The 13,682-nt window shown below is 34.8% G+C and overlaps 1 protein-coding gene across 15 annotated transcripts in view; it reads right to left on the bottom strand.

The window, feature by feature from the left end:
* The window catches only part of NCOR1 (nuclear receptor corepressor 1), a 154,797-nt gene that overhangs the window by 103,308 nt on the left and 37,807 nt on the right, over nt 1-13,682 (bottom strand). For all 15 annotated transcript variants that reach the window (XM_045569421.1, XM_045569430.1, XM_045569427.1 and 12 more), the window contains 3 exons: nt 12,905-13,094; nt 7,630-7,812; nt 2,085-2,198 (listed from right to left, as the gene is read on the bottom strand). In XM_045569421.1, coding sequence (XP_045425377.1) covers nt 2,085-2,198; nt 7,630-7,812; nt 12,905-13,094 — 487 coding nt within the window. The remainder of the gene's footprint in view (nt 1-2,084; nt 2,199-7,629; nt 7,813-12,904; nt 13,095-13,682) is intronic.

The following is a 13,682-nucleotide window of genomic DNA, read 5'->3' as shown; positions in this document are numbered from 1 at the left end:
AAACACAATTAATGAATATCATTGAATCCAATTTACTTGAAAATTAACTCATACTTTTTTAAAAAGGCAACATTTTATAAAACTTAAAAAAAAAGCCTACCAAATTTCCATTGCTATTAGTTCTAATCCCTGTTTATTTTATCCATGAGGTCAAAACTGGCCACGTAGCCCATCGGCCCACAAAAGTGTTTTGTAGCTCTACAGAGGACTGTTTTCCAATCAGGAGATTTCACATAAAAACCCGTATTTCTGGCTTCTCTTAAACAAGGGAGCAACTATCTGCCCTGGGCCATATATCCTGTTTAGGCATGATATGTGGGACGGACATTTGTCACTCACTTCCCTTACTGTCCTCTACCTTCACTGGATTTATCTTCATGTAGACTGTTGTGGCTGTTCAATGATTAGACTAACTCTGAACCTAGCCAAGAAAATCATATTAATTGCCTATATTTTCCCTCTGTCTATTACACTTACCATTGTCATAAATATTTCTTTTTATGTTGGTTTTTGGATTTTTGGAGGGATTTTTGTGTTTTTCTCTGACAGGGTCTTGCTCTGTTGCCTAGGCTGGAATGCAGTGGCATGATCATAGCTCACTACAGCCTCAAACTCCCAGCCTCAAGAGATCCTCCTGCCTTGGCCTCCCAAGTAGCTGGGACTACAGGCATGTGGCACCACAAGTGGCTAATTTTTAAAAGAAATTTTTTTTTTAGAGACAGGATCTCACCATGCTCTCCAGGCTGATCTCAAACTCCTGGCCTCAAGCAGTCTTCCCACCTTGGCCTCCCAAAGTGCTGGGATTACAGGTGTGAGCCACTGTGCCCAACCATAAATATTATATTTCTGATGACTCTCAGTTATCTATGTATACACATATGTGTATGACTCCAAAATCATTCCTATAAATGTGTAATTATTAATTCAGTTTCTTTTCTTAAGGCCAATTTCCTTTAGGATCTGGGCTATTATAAAGTTACAGGCTGCCTATGTAAGATAGATTGACTGATAAAATCACTCACTACAGAATAAATTAAAACAACAATCCCAACTTTTATCTGGTGATCACCAACTGAGGACTTCTGGAAGCAGTGTTAAAACATTTTCTTTATATTAAGGTGAAATCAGTTCCCCTTTAACTGCTAGTTCCTGGCCAAAAACTAACTTTGATATTATAAAAATGATTCATAAAATTGAGGCCTAGTTTTCCTAAACCTTTGAACATTTTATTTTTATAGAGACAGGGTCTAGCTCTATCGCCCAGGATGGAGTGCAGTGGCATCACCATAGCTCACTGCAACCTCAAACTCCTAGACTCAAGCAATCCTCCTGCTTCAGCCTCTCGAATAGCTGAGACTACAGCACACACCTCCATGCCTGGTTAATCTTTTAATTTTTCATAGACACTAGGTCTTACTATCTTGCCCAGGCTGGTCTTGAACTCCTGACCTCAAGCAATCCTCCTGCCTCAGCCTCCCAAAGCACTGGGATTACAGGCAATGAGCCACCTTGCTCAGCCCAAAATTAAAAGCATGAAAGAAGAAACTGTTTTAATAAACCTGAAAAAGCAAAGTCTACCTAAAGGTCAAAGTCTACTTTGAACTTTTTAGCTAAAGTTCAAACCACAGCCCAGCTATCAATTCTGAAGCTAATAATAAAGTTCATTTCCATATCCAACGACCTATCTCTACGGAAATGCTATCAATGTTCAGCATTAAATGCCCCTGATAAAGTGAAAAATTATAGAATGGCTGTTTTGTATTGTAAGCTACCAAACTTGCTTGCCAGTATTTATATAATAGCAGAGAGACTCAGCTGATAAAATTCTACTGATTAAATAATATTTATATAACATATAATATAAAATGAAGTTTTACATAATTTAAGATACAACTGTCAATTTTCTTTCAGTCTATAAGGAAAAAACACCAAGCTTCAGTCAGCCAAAGTTTATGAACATTAAAAATTATATCAGATATCAGGTTTTAATACAATTAAAATTACAACAGAATACATCGTGAACTAGAAAAGGCAGAGTCAAGCGGGTTTAAAGGCTTGTGCTGCCTGAGATGGCATGGGCTTACCCGATTCTCATCATAAATAATCTGGACAATACTGCGGTGTTTCTGCTCCACAGGAGGAGGGGACACAGGCTTCTCAGGCTCAGGAGGTTTAGCTGCTTCTTCTTCAAGCTGTTGCTAAGAGATCCAAAAAGGAAGAGTCAAGCATCTGCTGCACATCACCCCTTAATTGCGAGAGATAACACACGCTACTGAGCATTACTTGCTGATTCCATAAGATAACCATCTAATCTACGAGGGTCTCACAGACCCAAGGGCTCGAAAAAAACAATCAGATTTTGACTAATAACTGAACAATACGGATCACCAAAAGTATTTTTTAAAAAACTAAGGGGAAATATCCATTAAGATTTTAATTCTGATCAATTTAAAGCAAAATAATGAGAAACTAAATTTATCGAAGGTACCCTATATACATACATCCACCACAATAACCTTTGATGGCACTGGAAAAACCCTTTCATATGTTATAGAAATATAGTATATATTAATGTCTGGTAGGGAGAATACAGTAGAAAGAGTTCGGGTTAATCCTTAATTCAACACAGCACCATGCAACCCTCAACCTTTTATAGTGCTCCAGTCAAGAGGCATTGGGTACAACTACAAAAATATGTACTGCTGATATGTGCAATTATCATATAAAGCAAAAGGCTATTTGTATTAGTCTGCCTAGGTTTGAGCCTTAGGGTCACTCTTTAAAAACAATGTGATCCAAGGACCCAGAAAGGTCCTTACACCTCAATCTTAACAAGTATGTAAACCACACATACATAAAGTAGGATGATAATACCATCTATCATATAGCTTTTTAAAAGGACTAAATGAATTAATATATATAGAGTACATTACAACTGTAAATGTTTAGAAAATATTACCTAGTAGTATTAGTGAAGCAGGGACTTGTATGCTTTGTCCATTGCTTTTTTTGTCCCAGCACCTAAACCAGTGCCTGATACCTAGTAAGTGCTTAATAAATATCCACATGAATAAATATAGTGTAAGTCCACTGCTTAAGATGATAAAAAAGACATCAGGTAAAGATTAAAGTTAAGTCTAATATAAGGCCTAGAGGCAAAAATTATTCGTACTACTAAGTAAGACTTTTAGTCAAAGCTTCCAGTCCTATGTCCAAATGAAAGGATAAAAATCTGCCAAGAGAGAAACTTGTAGGACACTCCTACTTTGGAACTGCAAGTACTCTTGCAGCCTATTATCTGTGTAAGCAAAAAAAAAAAAAAAAAGATATTTGGAATTCTGAGATCATTTTTATGGGAATGGGTTCTTCAGTGATGCCTTTCTTTCCTGCTCAGGGAGCCGACTTTTAGAATCCCTGTTAAGGGATAAACAATCTTCAGGAAATCACTTTGTTCTTGGTACTGAAATAGCCCTGGAACAAAATCATTGTAACTGAAAGACTAAAAACAAACACACAAAAAATAAAAACTTTCTTCACCTATTTGTTCTTTTATATTAACTTAACAATTTTGTCATATTTAAAAAATAAATTTAATTGGAATTTTTATTGGAATTGTATGAAACATGATTTAGTGCAAGATGAGCACACATATTAATACTGTGTTTCTATCCAGCTATGGTATATTTATTGTCTCTACTTGTCTTTATATCCCCCAATAAAACTTGTAGCTTCTGTACATCTCATAATGGTCACACGTTATATTTCACTATTTCTAGTAATTACAATACATCTCATAGTGGTCACAGAATATATTTATTTCATTATTTCTAATTATTATAATAGGTTACATGGGCATTTACTATGTGCTGCATATTATGCAACATATTCATTACCTCAACACATAAACAATCATGTGATTTAATTGGTGCTATCACTAGTATTATTACCATTTTACAAGTAAAGAAACTAAAGCCAAAAGGAAAGGAAAGGAAAGGAAAGGAAAGGAAGGGAAGGGAAGGGAAGGGAAGGGGAGGGGAGGGGAGGGGAGGGGAGGGGAGGGAAACCCAGTAGAATCAGACCCACAAAGACTTAAAAGAATTATCAGGCATATTACTAAAATTTAATATGATTCAATAAAAGCAAGAGAATATTAAAAAAAAAAGGCTGAGCAGATTTGAGAAGCCAAATAATAAATTCCTGAAATAAAAACATAATTATTAAACTGAAGACAGATTTGACAGATTACATATAATTGAAAAAAAAAAATGTAAACTGGAACACAGACTGAAGAAATTGCCCAGAATGAAGCCCAAGCAAGTAAAAAATAGGAAAGAGGAGCAATTAAGAGGTATGGAAGACAAGTGAGATAAGATCTTGTATCTAACTGGAATTTCAGAAGGAGATAAAGCAACTGTAAGAAAGGTATTGTAAAAAAGATAATGGCTTAGGCGTGAGTAATCCTAGCACTCTGGGAGGCCGAGGCCGGTGGATCGCTCAAGGTCAGGTGTTCGAGGCCAGCCTGAGCAAGAGAGACCTCATCTCTACTAAAAATAGAAAGAAATGATTTGGACAGCTAAAAATATATATAGAAAAAATTAGCCAGGCATGGTGGCGCATGCCTGTAGTCCCAGCTACTCGGGAGGCTGAGGCAGGAGGATTGCTGGAGCCCAGGAGTTTGAGGTTGCTGTGAGCTAGGCTGACGCCACGGCACTCAAGCCAGGGCAACAGAGCAAGACTCTGTCTTAAAAAAAAAAAAAAAAAAAAAGATAATGGCTTAGAATTTTCCAGAAGTAATGAAAAACTCTACCCCTGATATATAGGAAGGATGGATTCAAGTTGGATAGATTTAACAACAACAACAAAAAAAACCCTACACCTAAACGCATCATAGTAAAAATAACAGAACCCAAAGAAAAAGATGATGTTGAAAGCAGCTAGAGAGAAAATTTAGATTATTCATAAAGGAATAAAAATTAGACTAAGGGCTAATATCTTAAAAATGGAAGCCAGAAGACAGTATACTGAGAGAAAATAACCACATACCAAATAAAAATATCTTTTAATAAACAGGCTTAAATAAAAAAATATCTAAGTCATAAAAACCAAAAAATACTGAAATTTCCAACTAACAGAACTTCACTAAAGAAAATTCTAGGCCGGGCGTGGTGGCTCACGCCTGTAATCCTAGCCCTCTGGGAGGCCGAGGCGGGTGGATCGCTCGAGGTCAGGAGTTCGAGACCAGCCTGAGCGAAACCCCGTCTCTACTAAAAATAGAAATAAACTATCTGGACAACTAAAAATATATATAGAAAAAAAAATTAGCCGGGCATGGTGGCACATGCCTGTAGTCCCAGCTACTCGGGAGGCTGAGGCAGTAGGATCGCTTAAGCCCAGGAGTTTGAGGTTGCTGTGAGCGAGGCTGAGGCTGACGCCACGGCACTCACTCTAGCCCGGGCAACAAAGTGACACTCTGTCTCAAAAAAAAAAAAAATAAAGAAAATTCTAAAGGATGTTCTTCAAGCAGTAGGGTATTCTCCTAGATGGAAGAACTGAGTTTTAAGAAGAAATAAAATGACAAATACATGGGTAACCCTATATAAACACTGACTATATAATATATAGTTTCCAGTGGATTAAAGAATGTGAGAAGCAAAACTACAGAACTTCAAAAGATAATATAGCAAAGCTACATTAATGAGGTAGTTTCATATAAAACCTAAAGAAATCCTATTCACCAAAAGCACTATTAGGATCAAAGACCCAAATGCAAGAGATAAAACTATAAAATTTATAGAAGAAAACATAGGTGTAAATCTTTGTGACCGTGGCTTAGGCAATATAGTTCTTAACTATCACACCAAATGCACAAGTGATAAGAGAAAAATAATTGGACTTCATCAAAATTAAAAACTTTTGTACATCAAAGGATACTATCAGGAAAATGAAAAGACAACCCAAAGAATGAGAGACAATATCTACAAGTTATACAACTGATGAGGGGCTAATATCTAGAATATAAAGGCTCTCAACAATAAAAAGACAAATAACCCAGTTAAATAATGAAAAAAGGATCTGAATGGACATTTCTCTATAAAAGATATACACATGACCAATAAGCACATGAAAAGATGCTCATCATTAGTCATTAAGGAAATACAAATTAAAACCATAATCAGATCCCACTTCACATCTACTAGGATGGCTATTGAAAAAAAAGGAAAATAACAAATGTTGGCAAGGAGGCACAGAAAGTGAAACACTCACACCCTGTTGGTGGGAATATAAAATGATACAGCCACTTTGTAAAATAGTTTGGCAGTTTCTCAAAAATTTAAATGTAGATTTACCATATGACCCACTCCTAGGTATATATTCAAGAAAACGGAATGTCTACACAAAAACTAGTACATGAATCTCATAGCAGCATTATTCATAATAGTCAAAAAGTGGACACAACCCAAATATCCATCAACTAATCAATGAATAAACAAAACATAATATACCCATGCAGTAGAATTTAGCCATAATAGTAATGAAGTGCTGATACGACATGGATGAATCTTGAAAACATGCTACATAAATGAAGCCAAACACAAAAGGTCACATACGATTCTGTTTATTTGAAATGTTCAGAACAGGCTAACCCACAGAGACAGAGAATAGATTAGTGGTTGCCAGGGACTAGGGCAAGCGGGAAGTGGGGAGTAACTGCTAGTAAGTAAACAGTTTCTTTTTGAAGTGATAAAAATGCTCTGGAATTAGTGGTGATAGATGTATAATTTTATGAATACATTAAAAGCACTTAATTGTACATTTTGAAAGGGTGAATATTGTGGTATATTAATTATACTTCAATTTTTAAAAAATCCTCCTTCAAAAGAACTATTGAAAAAAAGTGAAATGATAAGCTACAAATTAGCCAATATCTATTATACACATGTCTGACAAGAAAATTCAAGAAATCATAAAAAGAAGAAAACGACAAAATAAGAGAATACAGACAAAAGACTCGAAGGATGCACATAAGGAACACAAATAACCCATAAACAAATGAAATTAAGCTAAGCCTCATTCCTAATCATGGAAATGCAACTTAAAGTCACTGTGAGAACTATTTCACATCCAATTGAAAAAATAAAATACCAAGTACAGGCAAAGACATGCACAAACTGGTACCCATATATGCTGCCAGTAGGAATATAAAATGGTACTACTATTTTAGCAAATTTGGTATCATCTAGTACATTTGATGATGTGCATAATCTCAAACCAAACAATGCCATTCCTGGACATATGCCCCAGAAAACCTATACATGTGAACCAAAACCAGCACCATTGTATGGAATAGCAAAAAACTAGAAAAAACCAAAAACCAATCAAAATATCCAAAATACGAGGAACAAACAAATTTTGCTACCTATCCTCATATAATCAGACAATCCAACAAGGGAAATGAATGAATGAAATGAAAGAAACTATAATAACAGCAAAAAACAGCAAGTCATAGAATATATAAGCCATGATTCCTTTTACATAAAGTTACAAAATACAGAAAATTCCAAATTATCTTCTTTAGGGAGACAAACATATATTCTTAAAATATATTAAGCAGTAAAAACATACACTTACTTGTTTCTTTTTCAATTTAAGGATCTGCTGTTCTACTTTTGCAATTTCTCGATCTACACGATCCATACTCTGAATTAACTCTTCCTTTGAAAGTTTTGAAGGTGAAGCATTTTGATCATCTCCACATGGTTGCCCAGAGATTGGAGAGGAGGGAGCTTCATGTTTGCCTCCAAATGCTGGATCCTTTGGAGAAAAAAAACAAGAACAACCATTTACTTCTCACTAATAGCCAATGTTAGAGTCAAGATTGACTTACAGGAAGAAGTCAATTTTAAGACATAGCAGAGCCACGTGTATTGTGTGTGTGTCTCTCTCTCTGTCTCTGTCTCTCAAGAGATGGGGTCTCACTGTTACTCAGGCTGGAGTACAGTGGCACAATCTTAGCTCACTGCACATTCCAAGTTCTGGCCTCAAGCGATTCTCCCACCTCAGTCTGTCTAGTAGCTGGGATTACAGGCTTGAGTTACCACAACCAGCTACGTGTACTACTTCTCTAATGGCAGTCCTTAAGTAGCAATTTTCTTATTCACACACACATGCAAGTATATGTACACAAACTCCATGGATGTTTATACCACTTTTATAGTTTAGATATACAATTTAATATTTTGAAGACCCTGAAAGCCATACAGAGTGAGGTGGCCAGATGTTAATCAGCCTCTAGTGTAACAATATTGACACTACAGAGAGTTTTTGGGGAAATAATAGTGCAATCAATGCAAAGGAAGATACCAATTTCTCAGCCATTTCCTTGCAATGGCTCTTCAAAAGATTTGAACAAGTAGGCTGAGAAATAAGTAGAACTTGTTGCCCACTCAAATCAACAGCTGTGACATGGGCAAGAGCTCCTATCAAAAAGTTCTTGGGCTTTCAAAGGACCAAAACTGAGGCACAGACGTCATAGAAATGGCCTAGGAACTTCTGTTGCTACTATCACTGTGCCTACCTTCATAAAGAGCAACTATGCCTGCCCAAACTACAGATGTTATAAAGATATAACATCTCTTTAGCCAAAAACATCCCATCCCACCTCCAAATCAGCAGAGAACTGTAGCAGAATGAAAATCCTTCCACCCAAAATCTATCACCACCTAACAGACACACACCCCCTTGTTAATTTGCAGTCTGAGGTAAAAATATAAGAAATATTAAAAAACACATGAATTTTAGATTAAGGTACAGTTTTCGTTAGTCTATAAAGGATAGTTCACAGGATTATAAAACCCTAAAATATATTTAATAACAATTAAGTAACTGTGAAAAATCTGTACCAAGAATGCATACAGGAGATACCTAGATAGTTGTTACAAAACACCTTGGTACAGAAATTTCAGCTAAAATATAACATGCATATTGCTGTAAAGCTTCATATTCTATAATAGTATGCACTGAATATAAGAGGACTTCTGGGAAAATAAAGTTCTGGCTATACCCTAAAACTTGTACAATTCTGCAAGGAAAGCACCACAAAATAAAAAATTAACAATTTAATAGACTTCATATACAGTTAAAGCTCCAATATCATTTGCATTTGGCATACAGGCAATCTTTGGCAGCCTTAAGCCCTGTAGTTTATGATTCCTCTGCTAAAATGTAAATCTTTGAGGTCCATAGGCCTCCAAAAGAAAATAGTATATTTCATCAAAATAAAAAATGAGATTTGGGCTGCAACCATCTTTATCAACCTTAGAAAACAAAAAATACAGAGGAAAATGTCTTCACAGTATCTTTTCAACACTCAAATCTTCACTAACAATGTGTGAAGCACAGCAGTTCTTGAATTCACTGAACCACCTACTACTTGCACTAAATAAAGATTAAATATAGAATTTTCACATTTTCTTAAGGTCTTCATATGCTGTGAAGCCTCTTTCTTTAATTATGACACAGCTTCCTCCTGAGAACATTCAAGCAATAATGTATAGGGACAAATCTTTAGTGAAGCACCAGAACCTCCATGTTATGTTAATATCATTCTCCTACCACATATGCATAAACTAATTTTATTACAAAAACATGTATAATAGCAAAACAGATAATATTTTGATTTAGTAGATTCAGCTCCCTAGGTGATTGTGATGCATCCTCTTAGAACTACTGTTATAAATCAATATTTTCCACTGACTCCCTTTCTAGTTAAATATTTAACAAAAAAATTCTAGTGCCTATTTCTATGATAGGAACTAGGTACAGAGTGGTGATTAAAACAGACATGATCCCCACCTTCATGGAGCTTACAATCTTGTGTTGGAACATCCAGACAGCTATTTTGAAGAAAAAGAATTAGATTCCTACCTCATACTTATATCAAAACAAAAGCCAAATAATAGCAAACATTTGCAAGAGCTTATTAGCAAATCTCAAAAACAAACAAACAACAACAACAAAAAACAAGGATTCACATTATCTTTAGCTCAGGAAGGCCAAAAGCAAAAGACATAAAAGACAGTATATAAAAAAAGATGAATCAAAATAAAAAGCACAATCTTCTGCTTATCAAAATAGTAACAACAAATTCAAAAGGCAAATGATGAAATGGGAAAACCATTTGCAAAACATGGACTCTAAAAAACTCAAAATAAAAAATAAACCACAGAAAAATGGGCAAGATATTAAAAAACAATTTATAAAAGGGGAAAGATGAATAACCAATAAACAAATGAAAAAAATGTTAAATGTTACTAACAAATAAATGCAAGGTAAATACAATCATCTAGCAAATGAACAATCTTTTTTTAAAATAAATATGTGGTATCAGCAAGGATAGAAAAGCAGTGGGTACCTTTATACACTGCTGTCAGGAGTAAGAGTTGGTCCTATTCTTTTGCAGGGCCATCTGGAAATACCCACTGAAAGCCTTAAAAATATGTCAACTCTGGTCTGTAATTAATTATACTAATAGGAATTTACCTTAAGAAAATAAATAAGAATGTATACAAAAAACTCAGCCTAAAGAACATATGTCACAACATAGGACTATGAATAAACAGGTAACCTAAATGGGTGATAACTGATTAAACAAATGATTTTATATTCATATACGGAATGCTAAGTAACCACTAACAATACAATTGTAAATTTACTGTCACAAAAAGAAGCTCATGATATATTTGAGCAAAAATAAAGTTAAACAGAATGCACAAAGTGAGCACATTAAAATATGCCTACAAATAGGGAAGAGTAAACACTAAAATGTTAACAATGATTTCTAAGCGGTAAGACTGTAGGTAACTTTCTCCTTCAAGCTTATCTAATTCTTCTATAAATGACACACCGTGAACTTAACAATAGTTAAAGAAAGAAAAAAACCTGACAAATGTTAATTCTTTTTAAATCCTTACTTAGTAGGTAGCAGCAGTAGTAATCATGGTCTAGACCTTAGGGGAAAAAGCAGGACTAGGGGTAAGGAGTCCTGGGTTTTCAATTCCAACTCAGGGGGCACTACCTAGGTCACTTAATTTTTCTTAACACCTGGTTTCTCAACTATGAAATGGAATTAGGTCATACTATGATTCAACATGTCACATTTTAACAAATGAATTTTAAAGATCCCTTTCTGATAGAAAAAAAATTCAAGAGCTATAAATTACATAGGTGGAAATTTATTCAGCCGTGGAAGACCTTTAATTTACTATATTTTTAAATTACTTTTTTTTTAATGCACCAAAACTTTTGTTATAAACCTCACAAACTACTGTATAATTATTTAATATGATTAGGTGGACTGCAAAATCTCAAAAGCTTAGCTAATTTTCTAGCTTATCATAAAGAGTTTTTCCCCACCCAACTTTTCATGAAAAATTTCAAATTTACATAAAAGTTGAAAAAAACAGTATAATGAACTCATCTATCCTTCATCTAGATTCATCACTAGTTAATATTTTGCTACATGTATTTGTTTTCTTTGTATACACACACACCTTTTTTTGTTTACTGAAATATTTGAAAATAAATTGCAGACATATTTAGTATATTTCAAATCACTTTTTATTGCATAAAAACTCCAAGAAAATGTGTCAGCACTTATTTCTCTGATATCAGGGTAGAGAGGGCAAGTAGCCAAAAAAGTAAATAAATTTTATGGGAAACAGATTTGATGACAAAACTTTTTAAACCTCAGCATGGTAAAAAAGAAAAATTTAAAGGAAAATTGACACTAAAAAACCTAGGAAAAATACTAACTTGAGTTAGTAAAAAGGTTAACACTTTGCTGTTAAAAGTTTTAAAAATTAGTTTATTATTTCTAAAACAAATATTTATTCAGCACCTACTAACCGCCAGGTACTTAGTAACCTGCAGATTTAATGATAAGCAAAACAGACAGTTGAAAAAGATAAATATGGCAACAAAACAAGAGCACAATAGACACATGCACATTTCATAACAGAAGGTAAACAGCAATAAACACAAGGGGAATAATGGTTTGATCGTAATAGAACTCATAAATTCACAATATATATTATTTGAAATGTCACAAAATATAGCTAAATATCCAAAGTAGTTCTCTCTGTACAGCACAGTAACTACAGTTAATACTTGTGTATTATACACTTAAAAATTGCTAAGAGAATAGATTTTAAATGTTCTCACCACAAAAACTGTGAGGTGACAAATACGTTAACTACCTTGATTTAATCATTTCACAATGTATACATATATCAAAATATCACACAGTACACCAGAAATATATATAATTTTTATTCTTCTATTATACTACAATAAAACTGGGGGAGGCGGTCTTTATCTCCAAGTTATAGAAGTATAGGTAACTTCTCTCTTCTTTATTTTCCAAGTTTTCTATGTATATTACTTATAAAATTAGGAACAAACATTTTTCCATATAAAAATTTTAAGCACAGTTAAACCTCACCTAAAATGTGTTTTCTCCCATGTAGAAAATTAACAAATTGCTACTGAATTTAAGGGGCTTATTTAAAATTTTATTTAAATTTCACAAAACTAGTAGTCTTGCCTACCTCTGACCACACTTCATAGCCCAGGAAGCCAAAACCCTTGAGAATATCCAATAGAAATTTTTCCTTACAGCAGTCCTCTCAGATTGTTTTCACTTACTGAAGTGAAAAGTACTGATTTTAACAGTCTGGAGCCCTCCAGCCTGTGGTTTTTAGTTTCGTTTAACAAATTTCTTACTTTCCCATAGCACCAACCTTCAGAGACTGGCATAACTGAACTTTCTCTGAGGTGCTGTGCCTGAATATGACTAAATAAACATTACAAACCTACAACTCTACTCGGTAAGAGAACAAACATTTACCTTCTTAGCATCTGCAGACCTCAGCCCTTCTGGCAGCGTGTGCACTAGAGGTAAAACCGCAGCACTGACGCGCTGAAAATGGGAATCGGAAACCTGCTCCAGACGTGGGCGCTTGGATTCCAGTGAATCATGATCCACCGGGGATGGGCCTGGGTGAAACTGTTCATATCCCGTTCTCCTTTCTTGAGGCCTGATACACACAAAGAAAATAAGCACTTAGGCCAGACACGGTGGTTCACACCTATAATCCCAGTGCTTTGGGGGGCGGAGGCAGGAGGATCATTTGAGGCCCAGAGCTCGAGATCAGCCTGGGGAAAACAGCGAGACCCTATCTCTCTGTCTCTCTCTCTATATATATCTACATAAATATGAATAAATAGTTTTAAAATAAAGATCCCATTAACAGTGCTCAATTGTTAAAAAAAAAAAAAGAGAGAGGGAAAATAACACTTAAAAAATTTTAAATGATATACAACTCCCTGCTAACATCCCTGGTTAGACTTTGAAATAAATGAAAAGGTTAATTACTTTCAGAGTGAACTTCTGCCCCCTCTCCTCCCACCCCAGGAGAATATATACCTCACCATAGTACTATTAAACTTGTAATTAGAATTTTTAAAAAGTTTTGGCGGTGTTGGGGGGAGGGGTTGGCAGGGGTAAAAAATCCAGTCTAGAAGGGAAAGACGCGACAAAAGATTTGCCAAAAATGTAGTTGAGGAATATCTATAAAACAATATTTTTAAACATTAAAATGCCACAATAGTTGAATTCAGGATAA

Source organism: Lemur catta, chromosome 15, assembly GCF_020740605.2.
Source record: "Lemur catta isolate mLemCat1 chromosome 15, mLemCat1.pri, whole genome shotgun sequence".
Lineage (NCBI taxonomy): Eukaryota > Metazoa > Chordata > Mammalia > Primates > Lemuridae > Lemur > Lemur catta.
The sequence above is the reverse complement of the archived record's forward strand: the minus strand, read 5'-3'. Positions and strand labels throughout refer to the sequence as shown.